Source organism: Bombina bombina, chromosome 1 (assembly GCF_027579735.1).
Source record: "Bombina bombina isolate aBomBom1 chromosome 1, aBomBom1.pri, whole genome shotgun sequence".
NCBI lineage: Eukaryota > Metazoa > Chordata > Amphibia > Anura > Bombinatoridae > Bombina > Bombina bombina.
Genome location: NC_069499.1, coordinates 561,729,369 through 561,747,064, shown reverse-complemented (window position 1 = coordinate 561,747,064; position 17,696 = coordinate 561,729,369). Strand labels below are relative to the sequence as shown.

The 17,696-nt window shown below is 41.0% G+C and overlaps 1 protein-coding gene across 1 annotated transcript in view; it reads left to right on the top strand.

The window, feature by feature from the left end:
• Nucleotides 1-17,696, top strand: part of LOC128645634 (potassium voltage-gated channel subfamily H member 8-like) — a 1,117,245-nt gene that overhangs the window by 761,445 nt on the left and 338,104 nt on the right. Inside the window, exon 5 of the mRNA XM_053698756.1 lies at nt 15,558-15,804. Coding sequence (XP_053554731.1) covers nt 15,558-15,804 — 247 coding nt within the window. The remainder of the gene's footprint in view (nt 1-15,557; nt 15,805-17,696) is intronic.

Below are 17,696 nucleotides of genomic sequence, written 5' to 3'. Positions count from 1 at the left end.
GATTCTGTCAAACCTGTTTGCTGTACCTGCCCTACAGCGAATCCACAGGTAAGTGCTTCTGCCTTCTAGGTGAGAAGGATGCAGCACTTAGGAGTTCCTTGTTTATAAAAAAAAAAAGATACTTAGAGAACAAGGTGGATCCTTATGGGAATCCCTTTTAAAGATTGGGGATTTATTAAGCAGCAGTTCAGGGCACTGTTCTGTCATGTAAAGGCTTTTTTGATTTTGGCTATGGGGATTTGTTTGCACAAGTTTACCATTTATTTAGTTTGGGTAATAATATCTCTTTAAGAAAGTTGTTGGACCACACCTTACTTTTGAATTTGCGATCATGTGACCGCTCAGTTACTTCCTGAATGCTGAACATTCCTTTTAACCCGTCTCCTGTGTATAAAAAGATGTTATTGTGGCTGATTCAGTGCGAGATCTGTGGCTCACTGTTCCTAGGGTAGAGGGCACTATATCTACCTTAGCCAAGAGAACTACTATTATAAGGTATGGCGTAAATACCTTAATTGGTGCGGATCTAGGGGTTTTTCTTGGAGTCAGGTGAGAATTCCCCATATTCTATCCTTTCTTCAAGAGGGCCTGGGGAAGGGTTTATCAGTCAGTACCCTAAAGGGTCAGATTTTGGCTCTGTCGATTCTTCTGCAGAGGCGTCTGGCAATTTTGCCAGATGTTCAATCTTTTGTCCAGACTTTGGTTAGAATCAGGCCTGTGTTTAGGTCCATTGCTTCTCCTTGGAGTCTTAATCTGGTTCTTAAAGTTCTGCAGCAGGCTCCATTTGACCCTATGCATTCTGTTGATATTAAGTTATTGTCCTGGAAGGTTTTATTTCTGCTGACAATTTCCTCTGCCTGTAGAGTTTCTGAGCTTTCGGCTCTACAGTGTGATTCTACTTATCTTATTCTTCATGCAGATTAGGCAGTTCTCTGTACTAAATTAGGATTTCTAGCAAAGGTGATTTCGGAACTCAATATTAACCAAGAAATTGTTGTTCCTTCATTTTGTCCTAATCCTTCCTCTAAGAAAGAGCGGTTGTTGCACAATCTGGATGTTGTTCATGCTTTAAAGTTCTATTTACAGGCTATGAAAGATTTTAGTCAATCCTCTGCTCTTTTTGTTGTCTTTTCTGGTAACAGAGGGATCAGAAGGCCACTTCTTCTACTCTCTCCTTCTGGTTGAGAAGTGTTATTCGACTGGCTTATGAGACAGCTGGACAGCAGCCTCCAGAGAAAATTATGGCTCACTCCACTAGGGATGTCGCTTCCTCTTGGGCCTTTAAAAATTATTCTTCTATGGAACAGATTTGCAAGGCGGCCACTTGGTCATCATTGCATACTTTTTCCAAATTTTATGTTTTTGCCTCAGCTGAGGCTTCTTTTGGGAAGAAAGTTCTTCAAGCAGTGGTGCCTTCTGTTTAGGTTTGCCTGTCTTATGTATCCCTCCCTTCAAATCTGTGGACTCTAACTTTGGTATCGGTTCCCACTAGTAATTGAATGGATTTGTGGACTCTCCATGCCATTGGAAAAAAAACATAATTTGTACTTAGCTGATATTTTTAAGACGGCTTTTTGTCATTTTTCTAAACCTCAGGCACCTCTATACCCTTTGTGTCTTCTTCTCTTTCCATAATTCTTCGTCTGAATGACTGTGGGTAATGGGAGGATATTTGAAGCTTTGCTGGGGTGTTCTTTGCCTCCACCTGGTGGCCAGGAGTTGAATTCCCACTAGTAATTGAATGAATTTGTGGACTCTCCGTGCCAGGAAAGAAAATAATTTATCAGGTAAGTATAAATTATGTTTTTAACCCCTTACAATAGCTGGTTAGTGCAGATCTGTATCTTCATTCTGGGCTCCGCCATTTTGGAGCTCAAGTATTCTCTCACCCTGTGACAGAAGCAGGGTGCATTCACAGACCTGTGACATTGTTTTCTTTTTGACAAGGTTTATCGTGCACTTCAGTTTAGCATGCACAATACAGAGCAGGAGTTGTACATGTTTGCAGTGGCTGCAGTGTTCTATGTTATCCTATATAACTTTTAAACTGTGTAGAAAAAAAAAATGAATAAAACTGTGAAGATTTAGTTTTCTATTGTGTGAACTCAACTTAAGCACAAGGTACAGTTTTCAATAGCCAAATGACATCAACACTCTGTAAATACGCACTGCTTCTGTTACAGTTTGCAAGTACATGTGCATACCAAGATGGCAGCTCCCAGCATAAATATGCAGAGTGTGATGAGAGTGGGAGGTGACCTCACCGGATGGGGGTGTGGCTGATAGCTGTTATAGTCTATGTTGCAATTACTTAGATGTGTTGTACAAGCTGTATACTTCTATGCTCTGCAGTAAAATACTATAGTGTTGTACCTTCTAAGCTGTGTCCAGTATCTCATGACATGGTGTCAGAAGTACTTGCCTGCGCTTCTGTTTCCTGAGTAATGACAATGTCGAAGTTTACCCCACCTGAGCCTTTTGATTTCTCTCAGCCTGCAGCTTGGCCCACATGGCGTCAGCGGTTTCATGAGTGATGAAGTACAAGTTAATTCTCTTTTATACTCTATGGGGAAAGATGTGGAGCCAGTGTTTAATGCCTTTATATTCCAAGAAGGGGAATAATTTGACTTTGAAATAGTTATGAACAGACTTAGTGCACACGTTGTGCCTAAAAGAAATCTGATTCATGAGAGGGCTTGTTTTCACAAACGTGCTCAGCGTGTGGGAGAATCTTTGGAGTTATTTGTGTGTAGCCTGTATGAACTAGCTGAATACTGTGAAAGTGGTGTTGCTAAAGGAGAGCAAATCAGACAGAATAGGAATTGCAGATGCTGAGGTCTCACTGAAGCTACAGTTGGAGGCTGAATAAACGTTAGATGGGGCTATTAGGATGGCCAGCCAGAGTGAACTGGTGAAAAAGCAAAGAGCTGATCTGAGGTCTGAGAGTATTGTGGATGAAGTACAGCAGTTCGGAGCTGCAGGTGAAAGGCATAGTGTGAGCAGTAGACCAAGGGCAACAGATAGGCTCAGAAGTGGATGGGCGCAGCAGGCTCGCTGCACGCGTTGTAACCGTACCCATGATCAGAATGTCATATGCCCCGCTAAAGATAAAAGATGTAGAAAGTGTAACCAAATGGGCCATTTTGAAGTGGCGTGTAAAACTGAATACATTAAGGAGATGCAGGTGGATAGTGACCATGAGAGTCAAGAAGTGTCCTTTGTAGGGTCTGTTGTTGAACGGTCTGGTTCAGATGAAGATTGGTGGGTTATATTTACTGTAATGGGAGCCATAGTTACCTTCAAGATTGACACAGGAGCAGACATCATGGTAATGTCCCTTGCAGCATTTATAAAACTGCCTCGACAGCCTCAGCTGGTGAAAGTTACAACGAAAGTTCATAGTCCTTGTGGTCGCATCAATTGTGCGGGGAAATTTCTTGCCAGCTGCGATTCCAAATAGACGGCTAGATTTAGAGTTTTGTCGGTAACAACCCGCGTAGCTAACGCTGGCTTTTTTCTGGCCGCACCTTTTAAATAACTCTGGTATTGAGAGTTCACAGAATGGCTGCGTTAGGCTCCAAAAAAGGAGCGTAGAGCATATTTAACGCAACTTCAACTCTCGATACCAGAGTTGCTTACGGACGCGGCCAGCTTCAAAAACGTGCTCGTGCACGATTCCCCCATAGGAAACAATGGGGCTGTTTGAGCTGAAAAAAAACCTAACACCTGCAAAAAAGCCGCGTTCAGCTCCTAACGCAGCCCCATTGTTTGCTATGGGGAAACACTTCCTACGTCTGCACCTAACACTCTAACATGTACCCCGAGTCTAAACACCCCTAACCTTACACTTATTAACCCCTATTCTGCCGCCCCCGCTATCGCTGACCCCTGCATATTATTATTAACCCCTAATCTGCTGCTCCGTAAACCGCCGCTACTTACATTATCCCTATGTACCCCTAATCTGCTGTCCCTAACACCGCCGACCCCTATATTATATTTATTAACCCCTAATCTGCCCCCCACAACGTCGCCTCCACCTGCCTACACTTATTAACCCCTAATCTGCCGAGCGGACCGCACCGCTATTATAATAAAGTTATTAACCCCTAATCCGCCTCACTAACCCTATAATAAATAGTATTAACCCCTAATCTGCCCTCCCTAACATCGCCGACACCTAACTTCAAACATTAACCCCTAATCTGCCGACTGGAGCTCACCGCTAATCTAATAAATGTATTAACCCCTAAAGCTAAGTCTAACCCTAACACTAACACCCCCCTAAGTTAAATATAATTTAAATCTAATGAAATTAATCAACTCTTATTAAATAAATTATTCCTATTTAAAGCTAATATAGCTGCAATATAAATTATAATTATATTATAGCTATTTTAGGATTTATATTTATTTTACAGGTAACTTTGTATTTATTTTAACCAGGTACAATAGCTATTAAATAGTTAAGAACTATTTAATAGCTAAAATAGTTAAAATAATTACAAAATTACCTGTAAAATAAATCCTAACCTAAGTTACAATTAAACCTAACACTACACTATCAATAAATTAATTAAATACAATGCCTACAATTACCTACAATTAAACCTAACACTACACTATCAATAAATTAATTAAATACAATATCTACAAATAAATACAATTAAATAAACTAACTAAAGTACAAAAAATAAAAAATAACTAAGTTACAAAAAATAAAAAAATATTTACAAACATCAGAAAAATATTACGACAATTTTAAACTAATTACACCTACTCTAAGCCCCCTAATAAAATAACCCCCAAAATAAAAAAATGCCCTACCCTATTCTAAATTACTAAAGTTCAAAGCTCTTTTACCTTACCAGCCCTGAACAGGGCCCTTTGCGGGGCATGCCCCAAAGAATTCAGCTCTTTTGCCTGTAAAAAAAACACATACAATACCCCCCCAACATTACAACCCACCACCCACATACCCTTAATCTAACCCAAACCCCCCTTAAATAAACCTAACACTAAGCCCCTGAAGATCTTCCTACCTTATCTTCACCATACTAGGTTCACCGATCGATCCAGAAGAGCTCCTCCGATGTCTTGATCCAAGCCCAAGCGGGGGGCTGAAGATGTCCATGATCCAGCTGAAGTCTTCATCCTATCCGGGAAGAAGAGTAGATCCGGACCGGCAACCATCTTCTTCCAAGCGGCATCTTCTATCTTCATCCGATGAGGACCGGCTCCATCTTGAAGACCTCCACCGCGGACCCATCTTCTTCTTCCGACGACTTCCCGACGAATGACGGTTCCTTTAAGGGACATCATCCAAGATGGCGTCCCTCGAATTCCGATTGGCTGATAGGATTCTATCAGCCAATCGGAATTAATTCTATCAGCCAATCAGATTGAGCCCGCATTCTATTGGCTGTTCGATCAGCCAATAGAATGCGAGCTCAATCTGATTGGCTGATCGGATCAGCCAATCGGATTGAACTTGATTCTGATTGGCTGATTCCATCAGCCAATCAGAATTTCCCTACCTTAATTCCGATTGGCTGATAGAATCCTATCAGCCAATCGGAATTCGAGGGACGCCATCTTGGATGACGTCCCTTAAAGGAACCGTCATTCTTCAGTTGGAGGTTGTTGGAAGAAGATTGATCCGCGCTGGAGGTCTTCACGATGGAGCCGGTCCTCATCGGATGAAGATAGAAGATGCCGCTTGGATCAAGATGGTTGTCGGTCTGGATCGCCTCTTCTTCCTGGATAGGATGAAGATTTTGGAGCCTCTTCTGGACCTCTTCAGCCGTCGGATGATGGATGTCTAGCCCCCGCTTGGGTTGGATGAAGATTTTGGAGCCAGGACCGATCGGTGTGATACCCGGTGAGGTGAAGACAAGGTAGGGAGATCTTCAGGGGCTTAGTGTTAGGTTTATTTAAGGGGGGTTTGGGTTAGATTAGGGGTATGTGGGTGGTGGGTTGTAATGTTGGGGGGGGTATTGTATGTGTTTTTTTACAGGCAAAAGAGCTAAATTCTTTGGGGCATGCCCCGCAAAGGGCCCTGTTCAGGGTTGGTAAGGTAAAAGAGCTTTGAACTTTTGTAATTTAGAATAGGGTAGGGCATTTTTTTATTTTGGGGGTCTTTGTTATTTTATTAGGGGGCTTAGAGTAGGTGTAATTAGTTTAAAATTGTTGTAATTTTTTTCTAATGTTTGTAAATATTTTTTTATTTTTTGTAACTTAGTTCTTTTTTATTTTTTGTACTTTAGTTAGTTTATTTAATTGTATTTATTTGTAGGAATTGTATTTAATTTATTTATTGATAGTGTAGTGTTAGGTTTAATTGTAGATAATTGTAGGTATTTTATTTAATTAATTTATTGATAGTGTAGTGTTAGGTTTAATTGTAACTTAGTTTAGGATTTATTTTACAGGTCATTTTGTAATTATTTTAACTATTTTAGCTATTAAATAGTTCGTAACTATTTAATAGCTATTGTACCTGGTTAAAATAAATACAAAGTTACCTGTAAAATAAATATAAATCCTAAAATAGCTATAATATAATTATAATTTATATTGTAGCTATATTAGGATTTATTTTACAGGTAAGTATTTAGCTTTAAATAGGAATAATTTATTTAATAAGAGTTAATTTATTTTGTTAGATTTAAATTATATTTAATTTAGGGGGGTGTTAGTGTTAGGGTTAGACTTAGCTTTAGGGGTTAATACATTTATTAGAATAGCGGTGAGCTCCAGTCGGCAGATTAGGGGTTAATACTTGAAGTTAGGTGTCGGCGATGTTAGGGAGGGCAGATTAGGGGTTAATACTATTTATTATAGGGTTATTGAGGCGGGAGTGAGGCGGATTAGGGGTTAATAACTTTATTATAGTAGCGGTGCGGTCTGCTCGGCAGATTAGGGGTTAATAAGTGTAGGCAGGTGGAGGCGACGTTGAGGGGGGCAGATTAGGGGTTAATAAATATAATATAGGGGTCGGCGGTGTTAGGGGCAGCAGATTAGGGGTACATAAGGATAACGTAGGTGGCGGCTCTTTGCGGTCGGCAGATTAGGGGTTAATTATTGTAGGTAGCTGGCGGCGACGTTGTGGGGGCAGGTTAGGGGTTAATAAATATAATATAGGGGTCGGCGGTGTTAGGGGCAGCAGATTAGGGGTACATAAGTATTTACGTAGGTGGCGGTCGGCAGATTAGGGGTTAAAAAAATTTAATTGAGTGGCGGCGATGTGGGGGGACCTCAGTTTAGGGGTACATAGGTAGTTTATGGGTGTTAGTGTACTTTAGAGCACAGTAGTTAAGAGCTTTATGAACCGGCGTTAGCCCAGAAAGTTCTTAACTACAGACTTTTTTCTGCGGCTGGAGTTTTGTCGTTATAATTCTAACACTCACTTCAGACATGACTCTAAATACCGGAGTTAGAAAGATCCCATTGAAAAGATAGGATACGCAATTGACGTAAGGGGATCTGCGGTATGGAAAAGTCGTGGCTGAAAAGTGAGCGTTAGACCCTTTTTTGACTGACTCCAAATACCGACGGTAGCCTAAAACCAGCGTTAGGAGCCTCTAACGCTGGTTTTCACGGCTACCGCCAAACTCTAAATCTAGGCCAGAGGAAATTCACCATGTGGGTACACGTAATTAGAGGTCAGTGTGTTAACAACCTATTGAGCAGGAAAGCAGCCTGTGGTTTGGGCCTTGTCGCCAGAGTGAATGAGATTTTGGAAAACATGTTCGGTGAATTGGGCCTACTGAATTGCAACCCAGTCTGAATATCACTTAAAAGTGATGCAGTCCATACAGCATTACCACTCCTGTTCCTGCTCATGCCTCAAGTGGAGAAGGAACTTCTGCGTATGAAGAATATGGGAGTTATTGAAGACGTTGTTGAAGCAACTGACTGGTGTGCCCACATTGTGCCTGTTGCAAAGAAAAACGAGAAAGTACGCATCTGCATAGATTTAAAAAGGCTGAATGAGGCGGTGAAGAGAGAGAAATGTGTGCTGCCGACGCTTGAAGACATAGCTCCGAAACTGGGGGGGCGAAGTTCTTCTCTACACTGGATGCTTCCAGCGGCTTCTGGCAGATACCTCTAGATCCACAGTGCCGCAAACTGACTACCTTCATTACACCGGTAGGTCGGTTTTGCTTCTGCAGACTCCCCTTTGGTATATCCTCTGTTCCTGAAATCTTTCAAAGAGAGTTCCCTCTTAAAGGGACCACAAGGGCACGGCAGTCGTCATGGACGACATTTTAGTGTATGGGTCTACATATGAAGAACATGATCATTGATTAAGCTGTGTGCTGCAGATCATTAGAGAGTCTGGGCTGAAATTGAATAAAGAGAAATGCCATTTTAGAAAATCTGAGTTATGTTACTTTGGGCATATCATCAATGGAGATGGCATCAAGCCTTACCCTGATAAAATCATTGCTATTGAACAGATGAAAAGTCCTTCTGATGTACATGAGCTGAGACAAATATTGGGCCTTGTGAATTATGTGGGCAGGTTCCTTCCAGATTTATCCACAGTACTACACCCTATCACAGAGAAAGATGTTGCCTGGGTTTGGGGACCTTCACAGTAAGAAGCTTTTGTACAGGTCAAGTCCCTGCTGGGGTCTGCCCCAGTGTTGGGTTCTACAACCCTTCTAAAAAGACTGGGGTTAGTGCAGATGCAGTTATGGGCTAGGGGCCGCCCTCCTGCTGCTGAATGAGAACAAACTACAGCCCATTGCCTACTGTTCCTGTACACTGACAGCTGCTGAGTCAAAATATTTCAAATTGAGAAAGAGGGCCTGGTTGCATGTTAGCGCTTCCAGCTATACCTAGTGGGTTTAGAGAAATTTAGTCTGGAAACTGACCATAAACCGCTAGTCCCTCTAATTAACTCCTATGATATTGACAAAGCACCCCTAAGATGCCAGAGACTGCTCAGGTTTAACGTTCAGGCAGTGCATGTGACGGGGAAACAACTAATAGTGGTAGATACACTTTCCAGGCTCCCGCTGGCTGCTGCTGAAGAATCTTCAACGGAATCAGATGGCAAAGTGTATGTGGATTCAGTTCTGGCATCCAAATCCATTTCGCCAGGAAAGCTAGAGCAAATAAGAAAGGAGACACGTTTAGATACAGACCTTCGAGAAGTTATTAAGTACATAAAAGAAGGTTGGCCCAAAAGCTGGGCAGCCTGGATGTCTTTAAGTTCTTACCAGTCAGAGAGGTCACAGCTCACAAAGCTGGATGGGTTAGTGCTGTTCCAAGACTGCATTGTCATTCCTGTTAGTATGCAGCAGGAGATGTTAAGCAGGATTCATGATGGCCACTTAGGCATTACAAAGCGCAGAGAAAGGGCAGCTACGGCGGTATGGTGGCCTGGGATCAGTTCTGACATTGCAAGCCACATGTCAAAATGTGCCTTTTTTTTTTTTTTTTTTTTTTCTAAAGTTTTTTATTGAGGATTAAACATTACAGCAGATGTCACAACGCAGGTGACCAATCGGTGAACATATACATAAACATTATGCCGTTGGTATGACATAGCAATCGTAGCAATTAATGACATTACTGCGTATATAGGTCAAGTATGTCTAGAATGAAATAGAATATCTGTCATATAAACCTCATTTTCGATTAGTGTGAACTCAGAAATAAATCCATTATGAAAACATCATTTACAAACAGAATGAACAAACTTAGGTTATAAGGACCGGGTAGTACCTCAGTCCTACACAGTAACTCAAATTTCTAGGAATTTCGTGAAGTCAGCTTAGAAGTGCCTCTCCGTGTACTACATGGAATTATAGTGCGCATTTCCAGGCGGGGAAGTCCAGGTGGAGCATGAGGGAGGAGGGAAAAGGAGGGGGGGGGGAGAGGGAGGGGTAAGGGTATGGTGGTGGGGGTGACTAGGACCTTGGGTCCACACAGTCATTTATCTTTGAGTTCCCTGGTGGTTAAACAAGGGCTCCCAAATCTGCCAGTAAAGCTCTTCCTTGTCCATATGGGAATAGAAGCTTTGTTCCATTGTGGCGTACACCTGCATTACAGATGTGACAGCCGTTATGTCTGGGGGCTGGGTTTGTTTCCAGGCTCTTGCTATCGCCAGTTTCGTGGCCGCTAGGACGAAGATGACCAATTTAGAGACGTGGGTTGGGACGCTCCTCGGGAAAATGTGTAAAAGAGCGATTGTAGGAGTTAGTGGGACAGATAGCCCCAGGTTAGCACAGAGGGTTTCTACCTGAGTCCAGAGAGGTGCCAGCTTTGGGCAATCCCACCAAGTATGCATGTCTGAGCCCCTTTGCATGCATTCCCTCCAACATAGAGGAGGCGCTGTGGGGAACATCTGTGACAGCCTTGTGGGAGTATAGTACCATTTTAGGAATAATTTCATGTAAGCCTCTAGTGTATTTGCACAGTGTACTGTCTTTTTAGTCAACGTCATGGCTATGGATAGATCTTTATCTGAAACTGGTCTGGATAAATCACCTTCCCAAGCCCTTATCTGCCATGGTCTGTCTTTGTTAGTGGACGACTGTAGAAGATCGTAGTGAAACGATATGAGCCTAGGGGTCTTAATAGGGAGTTGCCATAGCTTTTCCCAATTAGTCAGGGGTCTGTTTTGAGTTTTGGGGAATCCCCAAGATGTCATAAAGGTGTAGAGCCTCGAATATTCAAAGGAGGCCCACGGGGGGGGCTCTGAGATTATGGTATTGATATTATGAGGTGAGATTAAGGTGTCCGAGGGGTACATACAGGAGACCACTTTGAGGTTTAAGTCCCTCCACTGCTGTATGTGTGTATCAGGAAGAGCCGCCAGTAAGGCCGGTATAGAATGAATGGGAGATGGGTGTGGGGCGATGTCGCGGAGGTTTCTGAGGCTATACCAGACTTTCAGATTGTATCTGATAATGATATTTTGTATTCCTAAGCTGTCAACACAATGCTTAGGGATCCAGGGTAAGTCTGCCAATCTTAGGCCTAGGGGAAGGTTCAAAGTTTCTATGTTTTTCCAGCCTTGCTGTTCTCCCTTATCTGCCCATGCCGTGATATGAGAAAGCCTGGCTGCCTCGCAAAATGTGCCTTTTGCCGGAAATGCCAGCCGACTCAGAGAAGGGAGCCCTTGATTTCTACCCCGCTGCCTGCAGGCCCATGGCAGAAAATAGCTGCAGATTTGTGCAAACTGCATGGGAAAAAGTACTTAGTCATGAATGACTACTATTCCAGGTATTTGGAGATTGCACCCTCAAATGAGATCACCAGTAAAGCCGTTATCACTCGTCTCAAGAGTTTGTTTGCCTGGTGGGGCATACCAATGGAATTAGTGAGTAATAACGGAATGCAGTCTGCTTCCATGGAGTTCAGTTCCTTCAGCAGTGAATATGATTTTGTCCATTCTACATCAAGTCCACATTACCCACAGGCCAATGGAATGGCTGAAAGGGCAGTTCAAACAACAAAGTTCATTTTGAAGCAATCTGAGCTGTACCTAGCTCTCTTGGCCTATAGGGCGACTCTCATCCAAGCCACAGGCTTTAGCCTGGCACAGGTGATACTAGGACGTCAGATCCACACTGCACTACCCTCTGTGGGTGTTTTCCAACCAGCCAGCTCTGTTCCAAAATGTCAGAGTTAAGCTGGATGATGAGAAGAAATGGAAGACACCTGCTACAGTATTAGGACACTCTCCAGAACCAAGGTATTATGTAGTCCTTACTGAAGGAGGGACAGTCACAAGTCAAAATAGAAGACATCTTCAGCCAGTACCTGAGAGTTTGGGACTGGATGCCTCAGAGCCACAGCAGGTGGGATCCCCTGTTTTAAAAGGGGTACCTTCCCCTCAGCAAGAACACAGCAGGGATACTTCTTTGCTTCCAGCAGACTCTCAATCACCTTTCTCTGTATTAGAGGACAGTTGTGAAACTTCCAGCCCGCTACCTAGCACTGTAGTTAGAGCAGTGGCCAGAAGAATGGACAGAATAATCCCATGGTCACTGTGGACTAGGGTAGTCTACCTGATGTTCAAGTCAGGATTTTATTTCTTGTTGTTCATAAATATTCTCTATAACTTGTTACTTGTTGTACACTAAACAAAACTATTTTTGTATGCTTCTTGTATACCTTGTTATTTGTCATACTCAAAAAAAAACAGTATGCTTTGGCTTATAGCCGTTATAGTCTATGTCGCAGTTACTTAGTTAGATGTGTTGTACAAGCAGTATACTTCTATGCTCTGCAATAAAATAGTGTTGTACCTTTTATGCTGTGTCCTGCATCTCATGACACAGAACTTTACCCACTGGCACCTGTAATTAGTTAAAATTAAAAGATTGGCCTTGAGGAGGGATATAGGTACAGAAGGAAAAACAATAGCTTGGTGAGTAGTAACCTGCTACAGTAGTTGTACCCAGCAGTTTATGTCCCTTTAAATAAGTGACCCAAGTGGGTGCTTATGTCTAGATATAAAGAGCAAATTTAAATGAAGAAAGCATTTGTCCTGTCCCTCCCTCCGCCAGACTCTCATGTATAAATAAACCAGTACTCAGTAGTCTAGAGAACCAACATATACATTCATTTTCTGCGCAAAGACTATGTAGAATTATTTGCTGCCTCTGGCATTATGTTTGCACAAGGGATTTCAGATAGTAGTAGCTAATTACTGGCTTCATAGATATGTTAAATTATTCCCACTCATTGTGTATGGGGAGTACATGTAGTCCTTACACACTTCAACTTGATCTGCCAATACCTTGTTTAAATATTCATTGGGTTTACTCAGGAATAAAATGTAAGTTTTTCAGACTTTATTTAGTTCTCATAAAGTAAACTCACATAAGATATTTGAATCATGCTTTTTATATATATTATGAAGAATTTGTGACTTTTTTGATCTTTTCATTCAACTTGTAGCCATGATGGGCACTTTGATACAACAGCTAGGCATTAACACAGAGGGCAAATGAAGGTCCCCGCTGCATGTTTTGTTGCGGCATGATGGAAATTACAGGATAATGGTGGTGAAAGGACACAATACAAAGGAAAGTGCATGAGTGTCACATGGTGACATAAGGAGATAGACAGGAACAGCTATCAGACTGTGTAAATTACACTTCCAAGTAAAACCATCCCACGCTGACACAAAGCATACAACACGCTGGGCTTAATTATGAGGTGATGTACATCAAATTAACCCAGCCTGTACAGTGCTTTGTTTAATCTAGCACCCAGCCACGTTACTGCTGAATGTGAACTGCAGGACAATGCGGACATGAAAGGGTTAAATCTGCTTGCAGATTATGGGCCCAGCGGGTTGAATGAAAACGGGAGCAGCAATAATTATTAGCGTTAACAGTCTGTGTCTGTGTTAATGTTTTGCTACTGGAGAAATATCAAATATATACTGATATATAAGGAGAGAGCTTTATAATGCATCTATTTATCATACTGGCAAGCTAGAACTGTTATTATTTGATGTGAGTATAACTGAGAATTTAAAGAACAAAGAAGTGTAATTTGGAAGGTGCAATACAATGAAACGGTGAGGCTTAAATGTTTAAGGTAAGTAGATGACTGTTATAGTTGGTAAAGTCCCCCTTTGGAGTTTATTGGAAGTTTTTAAGGTAAGACAGATACACTATATGCACACAAAACTGTCCTGAACTTAATATATATGCTTCACACACAAACATCTATATATGCTACAAATCTCTTTGCAAGTTTTGGCAACTTATGTATAAACTCTAATAAATAACTTTATTGTCTGGAGTGTGTTTTGAACCTATGAATTTCAGCTCAGTACTGAGCTATCTGGATACTTTACCTCTTTAGTAGTTTTTCATTATAATGGTGTCACAAACAGACTGGGAAAACATTGTAAAGTAGAATTTAATATGTTTATAGTTCACTCTGCTTTTCATATCCTGCAAGCACCCCAAACCCATGTTTACTCTATTATATAACCACCTGCTTAAATTACAAATACAGTCCTAATTTCTACGAAAATACTACCTTTGTATTCTGAGCCTCCATATTATGCAACATTTGTAAAAAAGTGTATCTACAACTGTTTGCATCCACGTTCAAGAAATTCTCTTGTTTTGTTTATTTTTGTGAATGTAAATATTGTCCATCTCAAGTAAGTAATGTACCCATGTATAGTGCTGTGGTCAACTATCTTATCAAATGATCCTAGTAGCACAGTTGTTTGTACAAAACATGTGCTCTAATAATAATAATAATAATAATACAACAAAATATACTAACTTCATTAACAGGGACTTAAACCTGGGAAGTTCAAGTCAGCATTAAAGGGACAGTCTACTCCAGAATTCTTATTGTTTAAAAAGGTAGATAATTCCTTTATGATCCATTCCTCAGATTTGCATAACCAACACAGTTATATTAATATACTTTTTACCTCTGTGATTAACTTGTATCTAAGCTTCTGAAGACTGCCTCCTTATCTCAGGTCTTTTGACAGACTTGAATTCCTGCTTTTTCTCTTCATAATAGAATGAGACTCACTGGCTTTAAATTTAAAACCAGGGTGGCCGAATTACCAAAGTCTGGCGGACATGATACGCTGTAGCGTTTAATGACCACCAGACATCGCTGAATGCTGTCTGCATATTGCACAAGCAGTTCTAGTGAACTGCTTGTGCAATGCCGCCATCCCTGCAGATTTGCGGCCAATCGTCTGCTAGCAGGGGGTGTCAATCAACCCGATCGTATTTGGTCAACAGCATTCTGTCCGACGGACATTTGGCCGATGGACAGAATGCCGAAGCATGTTCCGAGTTAGGCCGAGGGCAGATACGCTCCGGGTCCCAGTCCGCACGTCTTGTAATTCTCTGTCTGTGCAATTATCTATCAATCTATTGAATCTATCTATTTATATATCTATCTATGGAATCTATCTATCAAATTTATCTATCTATTTATTGCATCTATTTATCTATCTAATCTATCTATCTATCAAATCTATCTATCAATCTACCTATCTCATGGCCGGACTGTTATCTGACAGCCAAATGTCCGTCTGCCAAATGTCTGTCGGCCAAATTTCTGTCGGCTAACAGTCTGGCTACAGAATGATTCAGCCCATTAAGGCAAAGGACTGTAGTGTTAGGACCGGTCAATATTGGGACACCTTGTAAGTTGGTGACTGGCTAAGCAGAATATGGCCATATTGTGTGACTAAGATCCCAATTTTATTTAAAAGAATAGATGTTGCAGGCAATTTGTGTTGTTTATTTGCAAATGGATGTGCACCAATACCCCTTGTTTTGTATATATATCATCATTTTATATGTCGTTTATTCAGCATAGAATAAAATATATATTTTTTCTTAGACTAGAAGCTTAAAAACTCAGTTACAGAATTACTGGACACCCTGCCAGAAGAGATCTTAGGAAAATATAACCAGTGAGCAAATCTGTTTCACTTGCCTGAGTATTAAGGTGTATTGTGTATTGCACCCTTTTTTAGAGTAAAAATGATGTCATTATCTGCTGAGTGATTTCCTTTCCTTTGTCTCCCACAGAGTGTGTTTGGAGAGAAACCAACTATCCCAGAGTACAAGGTGGCCGCAATTCAGAAATCACGATTTATTCTTCTGCATTATGGCACTTTCAAGGCTGGATGGGACTGGCTCATTCTTTTGGCTACCTTCTATGTTGCGGTGACTGTTCCATACAACGTGTGCTTCACCATCCCACGTGATGTCAATTCCACTACCCGCAGCCCACCCAGTGTTAGCGACATATTTGTTGAGATCTTATTCATGCTTGGTATGATATTCTGGGAAATGGGGAGATGTATATTCTTGGGGGAGACTGGGTTAATATAGCAGACATAATGATTGTATGATGCTGATCGTGTTCAGTGCTTTATAGAACCAAGGTGCTCTCATTACTGCTTCTGGTGGGAAAATATAGTTTGTTACTTACAAGAAATTATATATACACAGATCTTTTTTATAGTGTTTTAAACTGTTACTACTATGTAATGTGTAATATCCATTAAATATTATGAATAGACTGAGATTAACTGAGCATGTGATCATTCGTAAGGCCAAGTGCATCTCACAGGGAATAGAGATGAATAGGTGAAGATGTACTACAGTGAGCTTTGTAATTAGAGGTTTAAAAGGGTCATTTGCATTTGCCAATCCATTGGCTAAACCTTATGTTTCCATTATATAAACTTTAGAATTTAAAATCTGTCAGGAATCTTCTATTGGTTATACCAAAAACAAAAGAGTAATTTAGGTTCTGCTCCAGAACTATATATATTATAAAATACCAATTATATTTGTGTTATAACTTATTTCAGATTCTTATATTTTTTAGAATTTAATTATGTTTAATATTTGAATTAGTTACAGTTTCTTTGAAATAATTTTTTTATGGTGCAGAGATTTCTTGCCTGCTTTTCAAATCCTCTGTTTCAATTACTCTGCTGAAATCTCCAATTCAGTTAACATGGGATTTTTTTTAATTACAAGCCAAATTTACTCTATACAGTGCCAGATTTGTTGTTAGACTACGTTTATTGCCTATGGACTCCATCAGTCAGAAAGGTGTCTCTTAGCAGGTAAAGTTATACATGTTTGCTATGCATGTATCATTCTACCTTCTGAGTTTTGACAGTTGATTCCCACCAAGGCCAAACTGTTCTGGAGAATACATAGGAGCTGAATTATCATGCTCCGATTGGAGCTTGATGTCACTGTTTCCGCGTGTGCCTTTAGGCTCGCTGGAAACAGAAGTTATGAAGCAGCGGTCTAAAGACCGCTGCTCCATAACTTGTCCGTCTGCTCTGAGGCCGCGGACAGAATTCAACCCGATCCTATATGAATCAAGTTGATTGACACCCCCTGCTATTGGCCACGAATCTGCAGGGGGTAGCATTGCACCAGCATTTCACAAGAACTGCTGAGGCAATGATAAATGCGCTGTTGGCATTTATCGATGTGCAGTGGACATGATACGCTACATCTTATCATGTCCGCTCGCACTATGATAAATCTACCCCATAGCCTCCTCTTTAATGAAACATATGGATGTGGAGTGGATCATATTAATGATAACGATGGGTCTACAAGGGGGGGAAGTGGGCAAATGCAGTCCTGGAATTTTGCTCCTTATAGCTAAGCATAAGCAGCCACTGACTCCTCTGAGGCCAATGAAACACCATTTTTAAAGTGATGACCAGCGCATGTGTACAGCATACAGCATTCTCTAATGATGTGCATGTTGCCACTTACATTATTATGTTCAGAGCATTTGAGTATTCTTTTTGGCCTTCCCTCTGGAAACATTCCTGCAGATGCCCATGAGTATCTGTATATGTGGCAATTTTAAACATATCTGGCTTCACAGAAATGTAAATGTATTAGCTACGTATAATCAAATGCAACTAAGCAATGCCTTTGTAACTTACGGGTAGATTACAAGTTTTGCGCTAAACAGGGTGCAAAACTAACGCCAAAAAAAGTTGCGTTATTTTACTCTCCAAATCGCTGCTATTACGAGTTACTGAAAAGCTTCCTTGTGCGTGCGATATGGTGGCATTAAGCTCCATACCACACAAAATCCAAGGGCTGCTTTGACGTGCTCATGCACGCTTTCCCCCATAGACATCAATGGGGAGAGAGTGTTAGAAAAGAAACTAACACCTG